This window comes from Pogoniulus pusillus, chromosome 17 (assembly GCF_015220805.1).
Source record: "Pogoniulus pusillus isolate bPogPus1 chromosome 17, bPogPus1.pri, whole genome shotgun sequence".
In the NCBI taxonomy this organism is placed as follows: domain Eukaryota; kingdom Metazoa; phylum Chordata; class Aves; order Piciformes; family Lybiidae; genus Pogoniulus; species Pogoniulus pusillus.
Genome location: NC_087280.1, coordinates 9,389,170 through 9,416,004, shown reverse-complemented (window position 1 = coordinate 9,416,004; position 26,835 = coordinate 9,389,170). Strand labels below are relative to the sequence as shown.

Genomic DNA, 26,835 nt, shown 5'->3' with positions numbered 1-26,835 from the left:
AATCCAGACTTCTTAAAAGAGCAATACTCAAAAGAAAACAAAAATGCAATAATCATTCAGTGCAACACAGAAAAAAGTATTTCAGCAGTGTGAAAAAACAAGAGTTTCCAGCACTAAGTGCTAAATCTGCCTCAATTTCACTGCAGACACCAGCAGAATGGTAAGACTTCTACTTATTAACTAGGTATCTTTAAAAATAAATGTGTGCTATTCCTGGCTAAAATAGAACAAGACCCTAAGTAGAATGCAGTACCCGCTCTTCACCTCACCCTGTCTAGCTCATCAATCAGAGGAAGCACTACAGAGCACATCCCAGGACAGAAGCGGGGCCCCACACATTCCTCTGCCCTGCCACCCACCACTGCGCCTTCCTTCACATCTGGGAGGGAGGCAGAGGAAAAGGTTTCATTTTATATAGTGGCAAACTGACACCATCCACATATGAATGAATGTAAGCTGATATGGCAGTGCTGTATGACTTCAGACTGTCAGAAACACGATCCCTGAGATATATGAGCACTCTCCTTTTTTTGCTTACAGTGTTTCAGAACCAGCATTCTAGGATGAAAGACGAAATTTCACTGCAAAACGCTGAGTAGAGGCGATGGGAATTCAAGCCCTTCAGCCTCCTGTCCAAACGTCAACATTTCGGCATTCCCATGAGGAAAGGAAAGAAGAGATGCCTCCACTCTCAAGGGCCAAATGCCTACAGCTCATTTCCCTGTCACCAAATGCTCCCCTACTGCATTACACAGCCCAGTAACAGTCTTTCTACAGAGGGTAGTAACTAACAGCAAAATTCCTAAGGTCTTCAAGTTTGAGAGCAGCATGAAAAAAACCACAGAAATGAACATCACACATGAGGAAAAAAAAAACCAACAAAATAAAACCAAGTAACAAAAGACGTTGTCCATTCTGGCTTTTTGTTGAAGTTACTAAAATCTTCTACTTAGATATTTGAAAAATTCTGAAGGTAAAGGAAAGAGAAGTTTCCAATACTTGCAATTTTCACACAAAACCAATCAGAGATGTGGCCTCTAAAGATAATATTGCTTTCAGTGTCATAGAAATCCATATCTTTTCCCCCAAGGATATTTCTCTCACTCCTTTATATGCCTGCAAAACAATCCACCAATTTGTTCTGAATGCATCATAAACATCCTCATATCAGAGGCACAGAGAAGAAACAAAAAAAAATTTGGTTTTAGAGAAGTTACTTTGCCATGGCTGTTGACTGCTTGAGTTGGAGGCAACAGCCATACTTCCAGTTTGCCCAGACAAAGCAAATAACAGCGTTCTACTAAGCAGGCAATAGCTTTGATTATTACATTACTTATATACTCTAATATAGGACAAGCCATTTTCCTTTCCTGTGGTTTTCAAAAGCTCATTATCTCCAGCTGATGGCCATGAATGAAAGCCATCAGGAAGACACTGAGGGAAGCCTTATCTGGAGCACAGAGAAGACAGTACCGACACCTGGGACACTATGCTCTAACTTGAAACAAGCAAGCTCTAAGAATGAGGTTGATTGTCAGGAAATGCAGCTGTAGACATGAAAAGAGTAACACCAGGCTAGAAGGCCTACTCAACAGGTGGTATATTTATGCCAACTTTCTGACATACACATAGAGGTATAACAGTGAAGAGTTAAGCAAGGTTAGATTATCTCAGACTTCATTCCTCTCTTGTGCTCTTAAAAGAGTTGAGCCACTCATTCATCTCAGTACAAAGTTCTCCCTTTCCCCTCAAAAAGAGGGAGAGAAAAGAATACAACAGACCAAGTCTCACTGTATTTTCTTCTAAATTATGCACTTGTACTTACACCAGCAGAGTATAACACCTTGGCCTGAAGCCAAACAGAAATCCCTCATAATGCGTTCAATAAGCCAAATCAAAACAATACATAGCTGATGAGAGTAGGGTAAAGAAAATGGAAGGTTATATTTCATCTGCTGGAGCTCATTATGTTCATTCAAACAGAGGCAGAAGGTTAACTGGTTGGATCTGCTGTTTAATGCCTGTTATTTCCAGTGGAAGGAGATAAGCAACAACGTTCTTTTCTCAGTACTTCATGAAGAGGATCAGCCAAAAAAATGCAATGCTAAGGGAATACAGCCCAGCTGAAGGGAAGCTGGACAGCACAACGAAGAGGAAACATCTCTCCCTAGTCCAAGTCAAAGCTGTTTTTTTAATGCATTAATTATAACATTTGAAACATGATGCAAGCTTCATAAAGTTTGGAAACACCTTCCTCTTGTTACACAAAACCAGACTGTAAACCAGCAAACAAATAGGCAGACTTGGAAAATGCCAGGTTTTGTTCATAAGGTGAAAAGGGGAACTGATATAAAATACTAGGTACTACCCTCAGCTTTACAGCTGCCTGGGTTGTCTACATGAAAGTAATTTATTTGTCTGATCTTGTAGATTTATTCTCTCAGTTTTCTCCAGATCTAGAACAGAAGTAACACATTAATCTTTCACTTACTCTAGGCTTTTTTTGATTGTTAAAAGGCTCTGCTTTACAAAGAGGTAATAGATGCATTAATATTCATATATCATCCACATTAAAGTTAAGAGTAAGAGTAACATAAGTATTTTAAACCCTCTGCCATATCAATAAAATCTGCATTTGGTGTCAAAAAATAGGGGAAGTAGACAAACCATAGAAGGGGGGGAGGGGACACCAAACAGCTCTATTGCACTGATGGCATTGAAACGATCCAACCCACTTCAGGAGCACCACACTGTGCTGATAAACTAAATCTCTCTTTGATTGAGGGCCGAATTAAAACAGAGCAATGCAGGAACTCTTCTGACCCAAAAGTAATCCACTCAATCATATAATGCATTGCCTTCCTTTTAGTAAAATGAATAGCTCTCCATAGAACCTTTTTCTTCCTTGACAAGTCCTTCACAGAAGAATGTGAATCTGGACAGTTAAATGAATCAATCACCAGCTGCTAGACCAGGGCCAAGATGGTGAGCCCAGGGGCCTGCCAGAGTTCACTGACCACTGGGCAAAGCAGGACAAAGGCTCTGCCTCTATGAATAGCCTGCTTCTGGGATCCAAAGGTCACTTAGCTGCCTTGGAAACGGTCCCCTTTGGTTATTTAAAGTTCTCAGGCTATTCTGCTGCAGATATTATTGTTTCAGGTGGTCACCACCTTTCCTCTTCACAAGTTTGTGTAAGGCCTGACAACCATTATTTAGGTAAATGTAGGACAATAGCAAACACAGAAGCAACTAAATAGTGAAGAAAGGAACAATTAAAATAAGGACAAATAATGCTTTATGTTTCCTCCTAATCCCGACTTCTAAACATGCCTGTGAAAAACATCCCAAAGAAAGGGCCAGATTCCCAACAGGATCTATCTGCTTACCTTGCACTGAAGGCACAAGGTGTTGAATATTTCACTAGCTTTGTGAGTCTTTACATAATTGTGTGAGGAAAAAGAACAAATAAAGACTATCAGAGCTTTTTTCTAGCCATGACTGCTAGGCTGTATTTCCAGCCAGCTGCCCTATGGCTCAAGGTAAGACCCGCAGCCTAACACGTAGGTGGTACTCTAGGCTACACACACTGGAGTAAATACCTGAGAAAGGAGACCGACCAGATGAAGGAGGTAGTGAAACTCATAGATGCTAACTTCTCCACATCACTGGACCCTGCATTCCTCCCTGACACCTACCTAATACTATGCATCACAAAACAGGTCTTCTCCAGTACACCAGCAATAAGCCAAATTTACTCACAGTCAGGTCACTGTGCTGAGAAAGATGAGAGAGCATACAGGTGAGCATGCACCTAAGCCCCTGTCCACACCCTAGTTTAAAGTGTAGTCAAAAGTATAAACCAAATGTATGTAGTATGGTGCTAAAAGAGTTTCCTAAATTGGATTATGCTCTGATAAACAATTCTACCATCAGGTTTCAAAATGTTGCTACAGTATCTTCACTGGTCAGTAAAGTTTTATAACCAAGAAAAACTACCTCAAGATTAATTTTCAAGCTAAAGCTATTGCTAAATGTATGCTTAGACACAAGTCCATGTTTTGGTTGAATCAAAAAGTTCTCATAAACTTAGGTAACTTGTCTCAGAAGTTGTCACAGGGCCCTCTATTACACGTCTTTTTCCTGACACTGTGCCAACATAAACAACTAACACTTCCAAGCATATTTATTTCCATTTTTTGCCACATTACAGACATCATTACACAAATGAGGCTAACCCCTAAACTTTCCCACTAACACAGCATTTGGTGTATCTGCCTCTTGCATGTGTGTATATACACACATAGGATATGAAAGTTTCCAAACCCAAATGCTCAGAAGTTTGGAAACTGAAGAAATGAAGCTACTTAGTAACTGATTTACTCTTACATACATGTTTTAGGAAACAACCCAAGTGCACAACCACTATTCACAGCACCGAATGAATGTTGCTCACACAATGAGCATCTATTCAATATTTTGTTTTCTCTGTTGAGTGTGTGTTCTCATTTCTTATTGATTATACTCTATTAAGTGCTGCCCTGCAGACAGAGTTATTAACTTTCCTGTGGCCTTTTCTGCAGAGCTTTGCACTACAGTTTTCATGTTAATACATCTACTCTCACAACAATTTGAGACGACCTTCTATTGTTATCTTAGTTTTACTGTTTGGTATGGACAAACAGTTGGACAGTAGCTCACTGCTACACTTAGGTGTTCAAGATCCTTTAGGAGTCTACTGATCTTTCACAATCCTCCACATGCAACCACAGCTTCCCCCAACTTGTTGCATCTCCATTTCAGAAATTTGCATCAAACATCAAGAGCATAGGAAACACCTATTCACAGACTTCCCAGGAAAAGTAGAGACAAGCTGGCTTGTGTCACAGACTGTAGGAGCTTCTGGCTGAAGCAGTAATGCCATTTAAATATTCCAAAGCTGCCCTGGCTGGGAGATTATTCTCTGTCTTTCAGAAGTTCTCCCAAGTGGTCCACATTTTATGTCCTGAAAGATCAACTGCTCCAATGGTCACACTCTCAAGCCAGTCTTTGCCAGCGCCTCTGTCCTCTCCCACTTTCAGCTTGTACCCATGGTAACCTCCAAACCAAGTCAAACCCAGACCTCCCTCCACAAGCTTTTCCTTCATATTGGCCACTTCCCACCAACACATTCATCTTACCCTTCCTGACCTCTAGACATATAAGACCACTCACACCTCCACCTCACCAACTTCTCCTCCCAAACTTCCTCTCCAGGTAATTAGACCATTGTTTTCACTCACTTCAGCTTTCAGTGCCAGCTGGTTTCTCCAGGCAGTGTTAGATCACACTTCAGCTCCTCATTAATTCAGAACAAGGGAAAAAGGCAAGGCCACAGCTGCCTAGGACTGCTTAGAGGGAAATCCCAGCTTAGCGTTCAGAAGCAACATGCTCAGCATGTTGCTTCATCACATAATCACAGCAACAGCAAAGGCTACTTGCAGACATAAAGATCACTTCTCCAAGAAATTTCATGTCTCTATCCTGTAAAAAGACATTCCTATGCTACCTTAGTGAAAAAACAAAACACAGTAGTTTCCTCTTAGATTTGTGGTACAAAACAAGACAAACAGTCCTGCAAAACTATACTGCATATACATACATGAAACATATTAAATGCAAAGAGATGGAAACTGACACAACAAATTTCTATCCAGAAGGTTAACCTGTCAGAAACTTAGCAACTACTGTCCTGCAATACAAATATTTGGTAAATTTAGCAGCAAAGCACCACCAGTCTCCTTAGAATAATAATCATAATTTGCACAAAACAATAGAGAAAAAAATTACTACTTTTTTTTTTTTTTAAATAATCATAATTAAAAGCATCCACAGGCTTCACCTCTGCTAAACAAAAATCAAGTCTGGCAGCCAGTGTCTTTTTTGGGGTAGGTGAAGCGAACATCTTTTACACCTTCTCAGAAAAATCATGGTTCTTTTTTTCCCCACTGTCACAATGCTAGGCCATGTTATCCCTCCAGAAACAGCCCTGCCAGCAGGACTACAGCCAGACTTCATTAGAAATTCAAACCTATTCCACCTTACCTAGCACAAATATTTTGATGATTTTAATTAAAAATAACACCTTAACACTGCTCTTTCTTCAGATGGTCTACCATCTGATCTACAAGTTAGTAGCTGCCAAAAAGTGAAGACAAACTCTTTCCATATACTGCCCAATCCCCACCACTCCAGTCTACTTATCTCCAACCTGCTACAGTACTTGTGCAACTGAATGCACTACTGAACTACAGCCCACCACAGGCTGTACAAGGCATTAACTACATCCTCTTCTACATCTCCAGAATTTCAGAACCAGCTTCAACCACTTTATGGTTAACACATGACTTACTGTTCTTTTTTTTCCCCCACAAACTAGTGGAACGACTGAACTTCTTTGTATTCCATTGTAGTTTCTTTTCTAACATCTTCATATTTATATCATCAGTGGAGTTTTGTATCTAGCACACACAAAAACCTCCACAGCTTATTACTAGTAAAGGGCATTAAAGAAAATATCAATGCTATAGATGTCCATCTAAATATAAAGCACAGTCTTTGAATGTCCTTCATTCTCTCAATAGGATATACTTCCAGTATCACCTCTGGTGCACAGTGTAATATGCTTTAGATGTAGCTCTAAAACAGGAAATAAATCCTGTTTCCAAGATGAAGCATAATAAAACTATAGATGAGAAATATTTATTATACCCTTGCAATTGACCACTTTCAATGAAATCTCTGACCAAAGAAGAGCCCAATATACAACCATGTACCTCATAATGATGATACTTGTTAGCAGATTAAATGCCATCTTTTGTGCAGAGAAAGAGTTTCCTGAAGTTATTTTGTGATAGTTAAAATATAGGGCTTTAGAATGCACATATTTTTTATTATTATTGTTTATTTACCTTAAATAAAGTAATGAAAAAACAGTAATTATGGGGGGGAGAGGAGAATAAAGCACTGTGTGGATTTCAGTGATTCACCATCTGAAAGCTTTTATTCTTCCACAGTGAAGGAAAGTTATGACCTTTGACATGTGGCCATGGTGCCAAAGAAACTGCTCATAAATGTGTGTTAGTAAAGAAGCAGAAATCAATAAATTCATTTAATCCAGGGAACTAATACATAGTGAAACACGATATATTTTAAAGAGACAACTGCTCTACTTCTTCTCTCAAAAGACAAAAATTTTGTGCAATGGATTTTTGCATATTCAATTTCTGGAAAGTTTTACCATTGAAGCATTATCTTTGACCCACTAATAAATATTTTAGTCAATTATGCCATAACTTTTTAGTATTCATTGCTGTTTCAAAGATCCCTGATTCAGCTGGATGCAGGTAGCACACATGGTACACTAGCAGCTGGGCAGATCTCCTGTTCACAACCTCTACTGTTATTAGAAATAGGTATCCATAGGAATCAAACACAGGCAGGTGTTTAAAATGCACAGGTTTTTCTATATTGGGTGCTGAAGAGCAGAATGAATGAGATACAGTTCATCATTTCAAACATCAAAGACCAAAAGAAGTACTGCTTTGCAATGTATATTATAAAGGTTTCCAACAAAGCATTTGGTCATCTACCATGTATTTTATGAGAATCAACACTATGTGACATCAGGTAAAGACGATGACCTTTAGAAACAAGTACTAAATGCCATCTGCCAGGCATGTCACAGAATTCCCATCAATACTACCAAGAACTGCACAGTTAATTTCTGGTAGACTGCATTGATGCTTACCTCCAATGTTTAGTATCTCAAAAAATTCCAAAAGCTAGAAAACTTCACTCCTGATAGAAATAAAATTCAAACACTTAAAACTAAAAAAAAAAAGGAGAGAACATTTACTAAAATGGACTACTGGAATAAACAAAAGAATTCTACTACTGAGAAGCAAAAACAAAAAAAAATCCCCACATTCAATTTCATCTGCACTTCATAAATAAGTAAAATACTACTCTTAAGAGCATCTGAACACAACTCACACATATCTCTTCCATGATCACTGTGCATGGAGCACTCTGCATTTGTATTATCATAATTTTTACAGTAGTTTGCTTGTGACAAAATGTAGCTGCCTTCCTGGCACAGACTGCCTGAAGCAGTACCTACTTTCAACTTCTGGCGAAGATCAATGATAAATCTGCTTCCAAACTGCAGGCCATAGGGTGGTTCGCATAAATAAGCATCAAAAGCAAGATTAAAAAAGGAGCAGGTCATATGCTCACTTAGGCTTTTGAGAAGGGGAAAAGGTGAGGGAGGAAGTCTCACCCTTGTAATTTGGGACACGTTATGTACAAAGTTTCTCTCTCCTCAGGCAAAATAGTGTCGTGCCAGAACTCCCAGAGAATATTTCCAGTTAACATCAATTTGCCGGATGTCAGAGACAAGTTTAATGAACAAAATGATAAATGTCTGCCAATGGCTTCATGAAGTCGATGAATTCTTGTTACTAAGATCATACATAATGCACAGCTCTGCCTCAGGCACATGCTACTGTTATTAGGGGTTTACTAGAGATCTTGATGTGGACAGCGAGACGGTAATTTAACAACTCACTCTAGTTAATTTGCTGCTAAATTAGCTAAACAATTATTAATATGTTGAAGACTGTACAACTAAGAATAAGCAATATAATTTCTTAATCCCCCATCTTCTGCATGTTCAAAGACCTTAAGATTAATTTCAAAGCTTCTTGGAAAGAGAATTGTTTCTTTGATAGCTTCCAGTTGTAACAAGTTATAAAACAACAACTCATACCATGTAACACCAAGCTGGTGTTGCATTGTACATTGCAGTAGCCACCAGAACAGCTTTTTATTCACCATTATTTGATTTTGAAGTGACAGCCAGATCACTTGAGAAAGATCTTACACTTCTGTTGAATCATTTTTACCTCATCTAAATTTGGGGTCAAAATTGACCTCAAAGGATCTTATGACACTTCCCTCCTCTGCCACAGCTGTGAAAATAAGCTCCACTGGAAAACAGTACCTCCTTGCAGTCATTAGACAGGAATAAGAAAAGAGAGGGGGGTGTGGGGAGGTGGTGTCACCAGAAGCAGTTCTGCAAATCTAAAATGATATAGCACATAGGTGACAATTTATAAAAAGGGGGGGGGACACCAAAATTGACTACACGCAGCAAAACCAGTCTTTACCTGACATGAGAAAGGGAAGAGTGGAAAGTCTAGAGAACACACAAATTATGGGAAAAAATCTGACTATTAGAGCGGATCAACAAATAAATGAAAAGCTTTTCTATTAAATGCTTTTTCCTCTCATTTTATAGTGTACAGAAAATCTCTCTCAATACTTTCTAGAACACAAAACAAACCAACTAAACAAACAAAAAACAAACCACACACACTAAAAAACCCATAATCCACCAAAAAATCCCACCAAAATCAAAACTTGTCTGCCTAGAAGATTAAGAAAGGTCTCTGGTATAATGCAAGATGTTACAAGTCAGATATGTCTACCTATCAGGGTGTCCAAAGACAAGCTAGTACGCATAGTAAAATGACACTGATCAATTCAAACCCCAACATTTTTTATGATTAAAATTCTATCAATTTGCCAATTATACCATTAATGCATGAAGGTTTTGCAGGAGAAATTCTGATCTACTGAAATAAGAACAATGCCATCAATGTGAACAGAATTATTATCTGAAGACGCCAAAAATCAAATCTGAAGATTGAGAGTTGCTTTTGTTAACAGAATCCCTTCCAGCTTCCAGCATTCATGCATCACTATACACAAGACACACGCACATCACAAGCTGTAAGGACTTCATTTAACTGCCCCTCAGCTAAAATGGACAGGTGACAAGTTTAAAGCTATTTTGTACCCCATATCCCTGGTCAATCAGGTGATTGCTTCCTTCAAAACCGTCTTTCATAAGCACATCATTTCAGCTACTGATTTGCACAGCTAAAGTGCAAATTTCCATTACATATACTTCTAAGTGAAGGTAAATCACTGCAGTATCAAATTCAAAACTCATAATTTTAAAATGTTCGGAGCCTAGAGGACTAAGACGATGCAAGTTTTGCTATTTCACCTTCAGTGCAGCTAAAGGCAAACTCTTTTGTCCTTTCTGAAATACAGTACTGATCCCACCTAAAGCTGTAATTTGGAAAAGCCTGCCAGGTTTGGACAAAACTGCAGACTTGCACAGAATGGACAAGTTTCCAGAGGCAGCTGGTACAGAATGCATCTCATGTTCTGTGAGCCTTGCAAGCCTCCATGCCCACCAGTGCAGGAAATTCTATTTAATGAGGTTTACACCTCCTTTCTAGTTTAATAACAGAAGTTCTTGTCCATTCTTAGTTTTGCAAGAACTTTGCAATCAGTGCATTCCCATTTATTTCATATTCCAGAAGTCAGTTCCTTCCTCAAGACTTTGCCTATGTGCAGAAACAACTTCTTAAGTTCCTTGACAAACAATTTATGGCAATAAGTGTGTATTCTTACTACTTCAGTCAGAAGAGGAAATCAGTTTATACAGATATAAATCCAAGAATGATGATTACAGATGATTTAATAACTGTACTTCTTGATGACTTTTTCCCTCCCTGCTATCATTTCCAGAGATAGCAAAGTAATATCTTAGTACATTGCAACTTTTACCTCAAACTAATGATTACCTTCTGATAACAGCTTTAGATAGAAAGCTTGCTGTCAGCATTTCTGTGTCTTTGATAACATGTTCTTTTCCCACACTTAATTTCTCACATTGCATTCTACTGCTCTTATACCCAGAGAGCAGTAGGTACCAACTGTATGCTATCACAATTGCTGCAATGAAGTGTTCAGGCTAGAGGCAAACAGAACTTCCTCCAGCTTAACTACTGAAAAATTAAGAGTTTTCCAGTCAGCCAAACTCAGGCAATACCCTGACTACAGCAAGAGTTTTTAAAATTGTTTAGTGTAATAGTGGCACAGACTCAGTAACCCTGAAATCTTTACCCCATAAAACATAAAGATTGCACATTCTGTCATTTTTAATTATGACAATAAGAATCTAAGTGAACTTCATCAGCACACAACAGACCTAGGTACATGGAGGGGCAGCGATACCTAGATCCTGTCCTCCTAAACTGCAGATGGTGTGTCAGAACCAATGGTCTGCACTGGTGTGTCAGAAACCTCCTACTAGAAGCCCAACAGAGATCGGCAGTCAAGGAACAAGCACTTTAGAAAATGGTCTTGAGATGATAATTGTATTATCCAGATGTCACTTAGTTTCTTTTGCTTTCATGAGCATCATGCTGTTAGAAACAAAAATATTTCCACCTGCTTAAGGAGATCAAGTTTCATTTCATTGAGAAAAAAATGCAACTAGAATTACTGTTAAGAGTTATGAAGCAAAGCAAAAGCAGTAAAGAAAATATGCCTACAACGGGTCACTTGCATTTTCCTCTAAGAGATTAGAAAGCCTTCTCCCTCCAAAACCTTTAACAAAAAAAAAAACCAAACAAACATAAAAAACCAACCACACCACGGATTACAATCATTTCATGAAGTGTTTTCACAAACAACTACCTATGTCTGCTGTTTATCTTCAGCTATTAAAAAGTATATATATACAATCAAACAAAAACCCAACCAATCTCATCCACACGAACAGAAAATGTTTCCTTTGCAGACGCAGGTTTTGGAAGGCTGCCTGACAGATTTTTAACTTCCAGCACTGATTATGTACTATGATTTTTTTTTTCTCATCTTACTCAATTGCTGAGACAATCAACTTTAAAATGTAGATACTGCTTAAAAGCTATATAGAAGTTGACCCTAGTAACTTATGTTCACCATACAACCCACACTTGCTCAACAAAATGTGGAGACTTGACATTGTTGATTGCTTTTTCACTTAGGTGGTGATTACCAGTTATAAAGACTGGAAGTAATCAATCCCAATTTAACAGCCGGGCCTATTGATGAAACAAAACAACAACGAAAAAAAAAAGAAAAAAAAAAAAAGAAAAAGAAAAAGGCACAGCTAAAGATTATGTTCACCATTTTGGAGGTACGATGTGGAAAAATAAGAAATACTAAAGGAAAACAAGCTAAGCACAGATCTGTCCAGCAATGGAAATGACTACACTTCTGTAGGAAAATGCTTAGTAACTTTTAAATTCTTCCTCCAAGATTCTCTTTTGTCATTGTCTTAAATTGTTCTGCACACCATCAATAGGCACAGCTGTTAAATTGTGAAGACGTGACAAGAAGTCTCTAGGCAAACAACTGCTCAGAGTGAGATCCTTTTCTTTAGGATAATCAGAGCTGGTTGACAAAAGGAGGCCTTACTGAATGCCCTTTCAACAGTTTCTACACCAAGAAATGCAGAGAGGGAGAGAAGGGGAATAAAGGGAGCAGTGCTGGGGGCGGGGGTGGGACAGGCACCGCTCTACAAGAACAGAACAGCATCCTTGGCTGACATACATTGCTTCACAAGTAGGATAAAAATAATAGTTCAGAATACGTACTGCACATAAACTTGCACCAGGTAGGGATTGCCTCTGGTCACAGTCCTGAACAACTTCTAGCCTGATGCCATGTTCTCCTTCAACATTTCCCACATTAGTGAAGGTTTTACTATCTACAGAGTACACTGCCAGTAAGGCTGAGCATTCCTTTAAAAAAGAAGCTGGTAAAAACTTTATACATCATAAAGTTACTGTGATATAAACTAGTAAAAATCGTAACAGCACTTACTCTGCCCAGGAAGAAGAGCAAGGGCATGAAATATCTCGGTCTGGTATTATGCTTGACACAAATCTGAAACTGAGGTGTTAAGGAAACCCATAAAAAGATCACATCTCTAGTAACGTGGCAGTGGAAAGAACCACTGTTCTCATGCACTAAGTAAAGTCTTGGTTGCAGGGTTTTTTGTCATAACAATATGAAAGTCCATGTTAGGGTTTGCAAAGAGCTGCAGGCCAGTCACTGCTGAAAGAAAAGGGAATACTCCAGTGTCAAGAAATAACAACAAAGTAAGTGGTTATGTCTCCAAAAGGATGCTGACAATTTCTTCTGCAAAAATGTTGTAGGAGTGCAGGTCAAAAGATGTCTGGAGGAGTTCTAGAGAAAAATCCATTAAGAAGGAATACATTTCTTGATTTCCTTGTTTCTTCTGTGTATCTCCATTAAAGAACAAAAATCTTGCAACTTTTCACCATTATCAACTGACACTGCTGACTGTGATATTAAACATACTCCTGCTGCATTAAATAGAGGAATTTAAACGTACTAAGGATCAGCAATGTGCACTGTCACTTAGAAATGGATTCTCCTCTCTGGACGTTCAAATCACCTAATGAAAGCAATAGCAGTAAGGCAACACTTGTAAAAACCTTAAAAAAGAGCTTCCTTAGACTATCTGTAACCTCACCAGTCTACAGCGTTAAGACTTTGCTATATCTCTTTTAATACAAGACCATCATCTATAACTACCATTTGCCATTTCACTTCCAATTCAGTCAAAACACACTTCCATCTCCTAATCCTACCCTTCTATCTCAGAATGTGTTCCTCTCTCCATTACTACTGAACATAATGAAACTTACTTTTGTGATTTATATGCATTTGGAAGATAACTGAAATGACAGGTTCCACACAAACGGAATCTATAGTTACATCACAGCTATTCATCCCTTCATTTAAAGGAAGACACTCAGTATTTTAAAGGCTGAACATGTGATGTACATTTATTTTTGTGACATACTTCAGTTTAATTACCCTTCCTCTGTCCCCACTAAGCCTTCCTACCTCCACATTATTCCTCTCAGTTACATCAGTGCAAACACTGTGAGTGGCTCCATGACAAACCACATCAGGGAACTCATTTGGCCTAGACGCTCTCTTTTGTTTTAATTCTATTATTCTAACCCAGATCAGTTCCCTTTTCAGTTAACCACACATGCAGCTGTGCCCACACAAGGAAGGGCACAATGCAAAAGTGGGAACAAACAGCTGGAATTGCTAAGAAAACATCATTGTCACAGCACAGAATAAGGCTCAGCTGGATGCACTCTGAAGTGAAAATATCTAAAGCAAAGGAGAAGGTGTTTATTCAGATATAAAACCATAAATACTGACAATTACTGTCATGACAGTGGGACGTGAAGTCACATCACTGCCACAGCAGGTATGCAAAATCACAGACTCTCCACAAAGTATAGTCTGCTCCGTGTAAAAGACTCCACATTTCAAACTGCTGTGCAGTTTCCCTCCAGGACCAAGTTCCCAGAAACCTGCTTGCATATAAACTTTCACTCTTGTGAAATGTCAAAGCCTGTACACAAAAGACTTGGGCTTACATTTCCTGAAATTCACAAACATAAAAATCCATTCAGCCAAGTTACTGGAGGAGTAAGTTATCTAGGAATGCTCCTACCCTGCTATATATATCCCATCCAAGCATCTTAAGACTTCAATTTCCACTTTTCATGAAAAGGAAATAAACAATGAGTATCCTGTCCAATGACTGCCCCAAAGTCCATGTTTCTGGCTTCAGGACATAATCCACCTCCGTGTTTTCTTAATACTTTCTTACTGACGTTTAGATTTATTTTCAGACAGAATCTTAGTTAACTGTTGTTAAATAGTAGTAATTTTAAAACGCAGGAGTACAAAAATCTCAGCTTGTTTATTTTCGGCTGAGTCAAAGTCGTACCAGAAGTGTTTAGACTTTCTCCACAGACTTTTTATACTCTCCCGTAAAAGAGATTTCTGCCAACAGCACTAAGTTGAGTTTCGAGTAAGTCATACTCTTCAGTATTAGCATTTTAGCACCACATGTTGCTCACAAAGAACCACACAGGAACCTCCTTCTGTCCTCCCCGCCGCACCCCTCCCCCCCTGCCTTGTCAATTAGCCTGCCTTGGAAGCAGCTACAAGCATATACTTAAACTAGTATTTATTTTTACCTAAGCAATACCTCACAGTTTCCTTGAAAAGCAAAAAAAAAAAAAAAAAAAGTAAGGGGATCTCACCGAAAAAACAGCCCTAAATTAGTCAAATTCTTTTGTGCATGGATGAACAACAGGAAAGCAAAGCCTTGAGGCCTCTGGGGAGGAACCCTGTCCCTGCAGACCTACTCTGATGTGCTCAGGAGATAAGGCTCCATAGTGACACTTAAGGAAAGGCCTGCTCACATTTGAATTTCTGCATTCCTCAAGAACAATTCATGGCAATCACTAACTTTGCAGAGGAGCTACATGAAAGCTTCAGCCAATGAATGAGGGTCATCTGCTCTTTATCACAAGGGTAAACCTCATCCTGGCCAGTTTCTAACCTTTTAACCCTGTGAATTCTTAATTTGCACATGAATAATGGAATTCTTGCCAAGAGTGCAACCTTCAGCTTCCAGTTCCTAACTTTAGAAACCAAAACTTGATCTCCTTGTGTGTTCAGATCTTAAACTCTTGGACAGATTAAAGTTTTTGATTTCCAAATGCAACACTAAACATTACAATTCTGAAGCAAAAGATAAGCTTACTGGCTAAAGCTCTGACCAGGCAAAGTAAAAGAACATCCTCGCACCCTGCTGCTACCAGTGACTGAAGAGAGCATTAGCTTTTTCTCCTCCAAAGAAAGAATGCCCATTTAATGCCTATTCTCCACCTGTTTAATATGTATAGTCCTTCTATACTCTGACCACAAGGTAATTTGCCTTTGCAGCAATCAACTGCTACTAAACAAAATAATAAATCCACAAAATTCCCCATAAGACTTTAAACTCATTCCATCTAAAAAATCTGAAAAGTTCAATCAATTTGTGATAGCAGGCAGAAAACTGTAAAAATGAGATATAAAACTAATATTGCACGTGTTCTATGGGCTTTAGAATCTAGTGATACAAGCTACTGCCTTATTTCACAGCTTTAGGGTAAGGATGACATTCTGAAACAGGTCAGATTGGAATACGACTGAAAACGAAGAGACTGCTGCATGGGGTAACTTCATGTTTGGCCACTAGTTAACCACTTAATCGCTAAGTCAACAACACCTACTGTGATCATTATGGATCCACTATCTCTTCCAGTTTTCTCCAACGGCCGTAGAAAACCTTTCAAGTATTCAAAGAAAAAGAAACCTTTCGTCACAGTCTCATGGTGGGAGAGGGAGAGGCCGGGAAGGGAGTCGGGGGGAGGTAGAAAGACGATTGCAAACCAAGAGTCTCACTCCACAGCAGGGTTCACAACTTTTCCTTGAAGAATTTTTTTTTTTCATTTACAAAAATAAACCAAAATAGCACCCCACATTAACCCATCCTTCTGGTGAAGCAATGTGCATGTAAGAAACAAACATTTATAAACGTCCAGTATTGTCTGAATAAAATCAGATACAAGTGCTGTAGTACTACAGTGCTCTGGAGTGTTCCAGAAGTTTTCTGATACTGAGCTCATCCTGCCATGTGCTGAATGTAATAAAGGCCCTTAATTTTCAGCAGTCCTATGCACAGAATACATCAGACATGGCTATGCTTTTTATACATTAGCAATAGAAAAAAAAATCCCATCCTCTAAAGAAAAGTTTTCTTCAGTCTGTGACTGGTGCTGACATTCTGAAACCTACTGATGTGGTTTTAAATGTCAACAATATTCATATCTCATTTTCCACCGTTCTATCAGAAGTATCCAACAACTCCTTGATCTATTAATCCTGTACGTGAGTAATATACAAAGTAAGAAGTAGCCACATTTTTGAAATCCAGAGTTCATGGATCAGCCTCTTATAGCACCTGAAAAACTCATCACTTACTTGAAGCCACCTGCTTGCAGCCTTGTTTTCAACTGCACAACATTCTGGCTCACTGAGCAAGTTATTTCACACCTTCCTGGAGTATCTTATGGGCAGTTTTTATAATCAGTTTATAAACACAGAGAAAATAAACTAACAAATGTTAACATTCAGACATTTTTTACCCTAGGCTAACTTACTAATTGTATTAACTGGTTTCAGACTGAATTTGGTAAAACTTGCCAATTACAACTAACGTCACTTTCCTTAGAGTTATCAGCACCACAGTTTTGTGCAACTTGCTACTGCAAACAGGGTTGAAGAGGTCAAAGGAAGCCTTCTTCTATTAGATTAAGTTCATCAGTTAAGTCCTATTATAGAGGGAACATGAGAAGACTACATAAATTGTGTACTCTGTGTCATACTTTCTTTGAAATGACTGCATGTACTTTTGGAAAGAAAAAAAAACCAACAATAAACTAGCTTCCTGGCGAACCTCTGTGCTGGCAAGGAACAAGGCACAGCATTCAGTTCCTAACACAGTTCTTGCTCAGTATGTTTTGAGATGCTAGGAAAACAGAGGGCAACGCATAATCAAAGTTGGACTGATAAAGCCATAAAGGCACTTCCGAGTATTTCCTCCACCATCCAGTAGTAGGGAGCCACCCTAGAAACGTGACTCTCACTTCTTAGTGGAAACATGTAACAGGCCCTTGTGATTGGTTTCAGAGGACCCTGAAGCAGTTCCAAAATGAACAGCACCTGTACAACGTGTCAGAAAAGCAAGGGCTTCATAATTTAACACACATGGTTGCCTAGAAAACCTTTCCTCTCTTCCCTGTTCCAAAGCCAGCCATCTCCATCACCATTCTGCTCTGCGTTCAGATGGCACAATGCAGTTATCAACCTCCTGAATAGGGAATCATACTTTTTTGTTTTTTCCTTTGCAGATATCCCTTGTAAGGCTACCTGAACAGCACCTGAAACACAAGATCAGTAACTTCTGTTGAAGGCTGCCAAAACAGCTCTGCATCACCACCTGCTCTGGAGATCACTGACCCACATGAGCCACCTAGACAAGGCACCACTGGCCAAGAGGTCTCACAGGTGGCTGCTCGGATTCCTGCTACATCAGAGATTCGACAAGAGGCCATCATAAGCTTTGTCCATAACCTTTAAAAATAAACAGAAGTTCTGCAGAATTGACTTCTTTGCATTTGCAACTTGTCCCTTCAGGTACGCAATCAAAACGATGGGCTGTTGTGTGCTGTTCAGGGACTTGCTGTCACAAAGTCAGGAGCGCTAGTAAAAAAGAACTGGAACTTACTTGCTAGTGTGAGATGGCTTTTTTGACTGAGAATGGCCCCATATTTGTTCAGAGCTAAGCACTGGTAAAATCCTTCATCAGATGGCTCTCCTTTCTTCCCTTCCACCTCACTGATATATAAGGAGCCGTTGGTTAAAGTGTGGATCCGTTCGTTTTCAGACACTTTGCCTCCGTTTTTCAGCCATGTAATAGTTATTGGAGCTTCACCACGGGCTTGGCAGTCTAAAACCACCGAATCCTTCCTTGAGACAGTAACGTCCTGCGGCTCTTTCACAAAAAACAGTTCACTAAAGCACCACACTCCTAAGAGAGAGAAAGAAAGAAAGACTTTGTCTGCGAGGGCAGAGTGCAAGTACCCAAATACACTTGCACGCCGGAGTCACCGCGCTAAACCCACCGCATGAGGCACAGCTACCGCTGCTTCAAGCTCCCGAGGTCCCCAAGACCTCGAAACGCAGGAAACTCTGGGAAAACTGGGATACAGTGGAGTACGTACATCAGGCTGTAAACCACCCAGGCGTTTTCCTGACAGGACGAGCAGATGGAGAACCAGAGCCCCGAACGCCCGCGCAGCTACAACGCGGCTCAGCACGGGAGGTGCAGCGTCGCGGCTCGCCCCGGTGACCCCCTGGGGCCAGCCAGGCGGCGGGCATGGGCATGTCATCCCCTGCCGCAGCTAACCCCCCTAAGGCGGTGGGGGGCTGCCACACAGCCACGACACGGACCGCTGCCGGGGCAGCGGACCCTGGGAAGCGGGGTGCCCCGGCCGCTCGCTAATTTTACAAGCCCGACAACAGGGTTGGAGCGGGGCGAGTCGTAAAAGGCCGATTTTACAAGGAATCGTTAGCGACACCCCCGCGCCGGCGAGCTGAGGAGCGGCGAGCGGCCCCAGGGCACCCCCCGCCAGCTCAGCGCCCTCCGCCGCGAGCAGCCACCCGGCGCGCGCGCCCCCTCGCGGCAGGGCGGGCGGCTCGGGAGCCCCCGGGCGCGCGCGCCCGCCCGCCGCGGCGCGGACAAAGTGCGGGACCGGTAACTGCTGCCGCCGGCCCCGCCGCGCCGGGACACAGCCACGTGCGGCGCAGCCAGCGCGCAGCGCACAATGGGCTGCGGGGCGGGTGGACTCACCTGGTAGCGGGAGCAGCAGCACCCGCAGCAGCAGCGCCCGCAGCAGCAGCGCCCACGGCAGCGCCCGCAGCGGCGCCATTTAGCGGGAGGCTGCTGGCATGCCCCGCCGGCCGCCGCCAGAGACACCGGTCAGCGGGCGAGGGGAGGAGACAAGGGACGAACGGAGCGACCCCGGCGAGCCCTTCCCGGCCCTACTTTCTGCATCTCCTCTCCTTTGGCCTTTGGGGAGGAGAGGGGCGAGGGGCAGGGCCGGGCAGGGGGCGGAGGAGGGAGGGACGTCGCTGGACGGGGCGGGCCGCGGTGGACAATACCCCGGGGAGTGGAGGTCGCCAGGACCCGCTGGGTCCGTGCACGAGGGGCTAGAAGGTCCGGCACCATCTGGGCTAAGTGCGGGCGGGGGCGGGCACGCTCCCAGCTGCCCTGCAGACGTAACCTCAACCAGCGCCGGCACCCGACGGCGGCATCCCACCGGGACGGTCCCCGCTCCAGTGCTTCGCGAGAAGCGGAGGCGGTCCGACCAGGGCAGGGGCTGCTGGCCATGCCTTCCCCCGGGACACAGGGCTCCTCAGTACCCCACTCATTGCAGAGCTCTCCTTACCGTCACGATGAGCTTCTTCGAAGCGTGGATTTAGCCAGACGTAGCCTTCCCAAACCTGGAGCATCCATCCGCCCGAGCCCCACGTAGTTGGACCCTAGAGTGCCCAGTGCAAGTGCAGAAATGCCCAGCTGAAATTGGCATTCCCACACATACAACCTAATTTTTGAATGCGAGGATGGAAACTGATCAGAAAGGGGTTCCATTTTGTCAATGGCTCTCACTAATCCCTTCACATCACTTCCAGATGGCTGTGTAAGGTAGCGTGCTGCTGCTGCGGATGAGCCACCCTTTGCTTGCCTGTACCAGAAAGCTGCCCTAAGTTTACATCTGTCTTAAGCCTGTTATGTAGCTTGCCATAACGCAACCTACACTGCAAATTCATGGCTTACAAATAATGTTATCAGCATCCTATAGACCGTGCCTATGAGAGATACCATCAAATCAAACCAAATGCTGCCACTAGAATTCTGAGGTTTAACTTCACCCCTGTTCTTATTCTGTGCTTGCAGCCAGTGATTTCTAAGCTCTTTTTTGTCTGCTTGGAGTTCTAATTTCTAAAGTTATTGTGTAGGAAGGCATCTTCTTGCTCAGCAGATTTGCCCCCTGTTTGCATTTGTTGTGGGAGCTGCTGACTTCAGTGACAGGCAAGTTTTTACTGCTTTTTGTTCCTGCCAGCACTGCAAAGCTCACAGAGTTAGGAGCTGACAGCTAAACTTGATCCCTTCTGCTGCATCATCACTAGGACTGGCTACAGCCTCAATCAGTGACTCCTCTGAAAGCCTTTGGAAGCTAGCTAAACGTGGTATAAGCCATAGTTTGACCTATATCACCTTCCTTAAATGTCCAAAATATGTAAGAAGAGTTCAGCCTGCTCAAATTTTAGCATGGGTTTTCAGGAAAAGTAATTAGGAAATACCTGCTTTACATGCCAATCAGTTACCCAAAACACACTGAGGCAGTTTGACAGTAACTGTCTAGAACAGAGCTGCACATGCACCACTTTAGAATCATAGAATCAACCAGGTTGGAAGAGACCTCCAAGATCATCCAGTCCAACCTAGCACCCAGCCCTATCCAGTCAGCCAGACTATGGCACCAAGTGCCTCAGCCAGTCTTCTCTTGAACACCTCCAGGGACAGCGACTCCACCACATCCCTGGGCAGCCCATTCCAATGGCAATTCACTCTCTCTGTGAAGAACTTCCCCCTAACATCCAGCCTAGACCTCACCCAGCACAACTTAAGACTGTGTCCCCTTGTTCTGTTGCTGGTTGCCTGGGAGAAGAAACCAACCCCCACCTGGCTACAGCCTCCTTTCAGGTAGTTGTAGACAGCAACAAGGTCACCCTTGAGCCTCATCTTCTCCAGGCTAAACAACCCCAGCTCTCTCAGCCTCTCCTTGTAGGGTTCATGTTTCAGGCCTCTCACCAGCTTCATTGCCCTTCTCTGGACATGTTCCAGTATCTCAACATCTCTCTTGAATTGAGGGGCCCAGAATTGGACACAGGACTCAAGGTGTGGCCTGACCAGTGCTGAGTACAGGGGAAAAATAACCTCCCTTGTCCTACTGGCCACACTGTTCCTGATCCAGGCCAGGGTGCCATTTGCTTTCTTGGCCACCTGGGCATGCTGCTGGTTCATGTTCAGCCTACTGTCTACCAGTACCCCCAGGTCTCTTTCTTCTGGCTAATCTCCAGCCACTCTGTCCCCAGCCTGTAGTGCTGCTTGGGGTTGTTGTGGCCGAAGTGCAGAACCCTGCACTTGGCCTTGTTCAATCTCATCCCATTGGCCTCTGCCCATCCATCCAGCCTGTCATGGTCCCTCTGCAGGGCTCTCCTACCCTCCAACAGATCAACACTTGCTCCTAGCTTGGTGTTTTCTGCAAACTTACTGATGCTGGACTCAATCCCCTCGTCCAGATCATCAGTAAAGATGTGGTAAACTCTGGTGGATCAGAGAGACCCGATTTTGAGATTCCCTAGATGGCTTCAGCGTGCACCAAGAGGAAATGTGTCACCTGGTAACATGTCTCTCCTATGTGCTTTGGGCAGCTGGTGAAGAGGCTGAAACTGTCCCCAGTTACATGTAATGTTATCTCCCTGCAGCCCTTTACTCTGCAGAGCAGAATGCTGCTTCCTGCAGGCAGGAGGGGGTGGCTGTGCTGTACTGCCCAGTGCCAGACACTACTCCACCCATCCCAGGAGGGACATCTCTTTGCCATGTTTGAAGCAGGAGTTAGGTCTACTGGACTAGGGAATTAGGAAAAAAAGTAACAGAGAGAACAAGTTGTAGTTCTGCTTGTAGGCTGGTTTCCAGTAGCTGTGCTCTCTTCACTCACTATCGTATGCTGCTGTGGGAGGGAGACCACTTTACTGTCTCCCTGGACTACACAGTACCAGCAAGAGGTTTTGACTTGAGATTAAATGCAATATTTGCCTTAAATACCTTAACAAAGGGAAGTGCTTCCCACTGGAACACTCTTGGTGCCTGGGTGCGGGGAGCTGTGAACACCAATATTCCCATTTTCACATTTCTGTGGAGCAAAACAAATAATAAGTTCCTTCCTAGAATGAAGTAGTCCTACCACTAGATAAGCATAAACTCTCCGTCCCTACTTTGTCAGAAGTCATTGTTTTAGCACATTTTCCAGTCATTAATTGTATTAGAGATAGTGCCCATTTGTGATAACATATCTAAATTCATACTTGGGTGACAAACCCATTTTATGCAGTTTACAGGCACTTGCAGCCACAAATTTGTCAAATATACCATGTTAGTAAATACAGAGCCAAGAAACACAATTATCTACTTGGCTAACCATCTCACAGAAGCATTATCTTTTGAGAAAGCCATCAGTCTCAGTACAATATCTTGCCAGCCAACATAAATAAAGCTATGCTGACTTTCTTACAGGGCAGCAATTTTTCTTCTGTTGCTAACACAGACTTTTAGGCTTCTCTCAATTTGTATTTTTGGCATATGTAGGAAACTCCGCAAACTTCCCCAGGTTTTGTAGTTCTTTTCAGACCCTTTTATATCCTCCCTCATAGATTTTGGGGTCTGCAAACAAGCTACACACTTCTTTCAAGGAAATAATAACTTGTACTATTTCAGCAGACAGATCATCAATGCCTCAAAACCCAAGTTGGTAGTAAGAGGTCCCTTTGAAGTGCTACCAACAGCTGGAATAACAGCATGCTGTTCGAGTTGCTGTCTGTAAATAACCTGATTCACTTCATGCTGCATTTCATCTTCAGCCCCAGCCCTGGCAAGCCCAGTTTAAATGTTTCCTGAAAATAATTATTTTAAAAATCAGATTGACATGAACAGATCTGGCTCAAGAGTTTTGCTCCCCTGCTCTTCTCTGTGTGTGAGGGCAGTTGTCAATCCATCCAGGACTGCTAAACGGGGCTGGGGCCATTTTGGTCCCATTATGAGCCACCGAGGAGAGAGAGAGACACTTTCCAAAGCTGAATGAAGGCTCGTGGCCATGATGCCTCATATGTTTTGTCTGAAGTGCTAACAACCTCTTTAGAAAGGGAACTAATAGGCAGGAATTGTCCCCATGACAGTAGCAACCTGAGGAAAAGTAAAGAAGCTGAAAATTCACCTCTAACTGGAGCTTCCCAAAGTGAACTTGGTATGCATGAGATCTCTGCAAGGCACAAGCCCAGGGTGGAGGATGCAGTTTCTTTCCAGGTTAAAGTATTTTTTTTCCTCTTTCTTTGGGCTTAAACCAGAAATAGTGCAGTTTTGCCTCAGTTTTGAGCTGAGCATTTCAGCTCTGCTTCAGAATAGCATCACATGAAGTCTCTCATCCCTGCAGTCTGGCACAAGCATCATGCATGGTGTCTGGTGTGGTCACAAACTGCCTGAGCTGTGTGCTCAACATGTTGGTACATCCTAGCTCAGGGACAGGAAAATGGCTTGGCCCCAGGATCCATTCTCTCAGTTCAGCTCCACACAGCTCTCCTCTAGCACCATAACACAGTGGGAAATAAAATAAATCGGGATGAACACCCATAGGTGCAAATGGGAGAAGTGAGAGAGCTGTTTACAACGTTTGAAGTGTCCCCCTTGCCACGTGTGCAAACACAGTACTATCCTTAATTAGCTGCAGCCTAAGAGTTGGTAGTAGGGTCCTGGAGCCCAAATGTATTTTCAAACCAACACATAAGCATAATCCTGGTTCCCCCACTTCTTCTAGCTCCACAGTCCCGACTCTTTGCTGCTACCAGTGCCAGGTCTGACCCAGCTCATCATCCTCTGACTCTGCTGGCAAGTCACTGCAGGAGCTGCCAGGTGTCACTGCTGGCACGGGGAAAGCGGTTGCTACAGGCACTGAGTGTCAAGGACAGGGTACAAGCAGCTTAGCATGGCTGCAGCAGTACTGAAGCTGCGGTTACTTTTTGGACAGGCTGAGAGCAGCATCAATTTCTGGAGTCCCATTAACTGCAGGAGAATTAAAGCACTTTGCACCCACTCAGCTCTGCCTTCAGCCCAAGGAGTCCTCAAAGCCTAGTGCCACCAAACTGCACTTTTAGCTGAGTATCATTAACCCTTCTCAGGAAAGACCCTTTTTTCTTTCAGTTCTTGATGAGGGGTTTTGGTCTGCTGTCACCATAGGCATGGTTAGACACTTTGAGTCTTATGCCAAACTGCCAAAGCAATGACATCTGTATTCACAGATTTACAATGTTAGGCTAACTCCTAAACCAATTTGGTCACTTACTGGATTCTTGATTAATTTTGAACTTGTGTCCAGTTGCCATCTCCTTGTCTTCTCCAAAGAGGTTCACTTCTTCCACCCCCAGATCAGCAAGCACACCCTGGGCTGAGCCCTTAGGGTGCTAATGAAATTTTTCTTCAAGGAGCCTTCTTGTAGAGGAAAAAGACACCTCAACAAAGGGATTTTCACACAATAACCACAGCAGTGGAAGGGGTATAGGTATTTGCCACACTATCCCTTTTGCATGCATTTTTGGGTGGATGGTTGGTTGGTTTTAAACAAACAAATAAAAAAAACCAACCAAAAAGCCAAACAAAAACCAACCATGAACCTGCCAGGCACCTTCCACAAAAGTGCTCCAAAAGCCCAAATGGATGGGTACATCTCAACCATATTATTTCACAGTGCCCCAGAGAAGCCTCCAGCTGTTTACTCCCACAGCTGAAAAGGACTCATCACAGCAGAATAAAGGATACTGCTAATAATTTCAGCAGAAGAAAGAGGACACCCCAACATCCTCCACTGTTGCTGGAGGTAACTGCAGGCAGTTTGGAGGAGTAACCTTACAAGAATGTGGCAGACTGCATTTCTCTGCTCTTTCATGTCCATCCACTGTTGCCAGAAGGTGTGAAAAATACTTAAGTATTTTTGGTGGGTCGCTGCTGTTTCCTAGACACAAACCACAAGGCTGCAGCTACAGAAAGAGGGAGCACACACCTGAGGTCATACCTGATGCCAGATGCACTTTTTCTCTTCTGCACAGTGTAGGGCTCTTATGGCATGACATTTGGGATCACTCACAGCTCCATGCTTTCTCTTCTGAACCTTGTTCCACAGCTGATGCTCCTCTGCCTGCAGTGAGCGCCTCTGGACATACTGACACTGTAGTAACTTAGGAACATTTAGGAATATGTAATGCTCACTGAATGCATCTATTGTGTAAACTAAGAATCACTAACTGTGTAAACAATAAGAAATTTTAACTGTGGGTTTGAGAAAGAAGAAGAACAAATTGGTTTAGACTGACTCTGCAGTCAGTCTCATCAACCATATAAGACAGCCTAGAGCAACATGTGCAAAGTTCAGCTAAAAGCCATAGGGAGGAAGAGGATGGATGCCCCAAACAACCACCAAGGCACCCCCACAGTACATAATGAGCATGCATGCAGAAGATTTACATATATAATAAGTCCCATGAGCTAGTATGAGTATGCTAATCACTTATTAGAAGAATGGTGATTATGTATGACATGGAAGCAGATACTTTCTGAACTTCACGGGCTTTGGTACACTTAGGTGGAGCGATCCTCCTGTGTGTCCAGCGCTGAAGTAAATGGCTGCTTCCAAACACCTCACTGGTCTCAGAGAGGTTACTTCTTGTATTCAGTAACAATGTAGCCTGCCAGAAAGCTCTTACATTTTTCCCAGCAGAGCTTGTTTCATTCTGGTTTATGGCCCTAACCTGCTTCTTGGTCGTGGAAAATGAAAGGTGAAACACCCAAGTGTTGCAACATGCAGTTGCGGACATGGCAATAGCATGGCACAGCAGCTGCCTTGACTCAGATCAGCCAAACCACCATGAATGTTTCCCAGGCCAGGGTGGATGCCTCTGCCTTGTCATGCTGGGCTCTCACACTGTTTATTTCCTCAAAAGTCAGGGATGCTCAGCACCCCTGAGAGGTAAGCCCTCAGCACTTGGCTGGCTTGAGACAAAAGTGACAGCAGATGGGCAGCCACAGCTGGAATCCCCACACTGAAACACACGGAATAACTTAATTAAGGGTTTCTGCATATGTGAAATCACAGGAAGGAGCAGGATGGGCCAGCAGGTGGAGAAGGGCTGCCCCATAACCTGCATGTGCAATGTACATATATAATTGGCTCAGTAAAGTCTCTCTCAGCTTTTCCCCCCAGAAATGCTGTAATACCAAACTGTGATGTTATCTTCCATAAATCACAGTGTTAATACACTGAGTCGCTACCATAAGCATCAGACCAAGAATTAACAGAACAGAAAGAAAAAGTCTCCTAGGTTACTACTTTCTATGTTGGAATCTACAGAGGGAGCTCCTGAACCTTTCAGACAGAGGCAGCTTTTTGTTAGTGTCTGTTTTGCTTATCAGGATGGCCCACTACTCGGCAGCTGTTTGTTTAGCAACAGGCATGAAATATGGTCTCCTTTCATCCCTGTGTAAGTTACCTTCATTCTGCTGTTATAACAGGAAATAAGCAAGTAATTTCTGCCTCTTTTCCTCTACAT

General features: G+C 42.5%; 1 protein-coding gene across 1 annotated transcript in view; it reads right to left on the bottom strand.

Moving 5' to 3' along the window:
* PRTG (protogenin) overlaps positions 1-19,336 on the bottom strand; it is an 80,009-nt gene extending 60,673 nt beyond the window's left edge. Inside the window, exons 1-2 of the mRNA XM_064157102.1 lie at positions 19,250-19,336; positions 18,125-18,427 (exon numbers count right to left, since the gene is read on the bottom strand). Of these exons, the coding sequence (XP_064013172.1) occupies positions 18,125-18,427; positions 19,250-19,328 (382 nt within the window). The 5' untranslated portion in view covers positions 19,329-19,336. The remainder of the gene's footprint in view (positions 1-18,124; positions 18,428-19,249) is intronic.
* Positions 19,337-26,835: the final 7,499 nt, after the last annotated feature.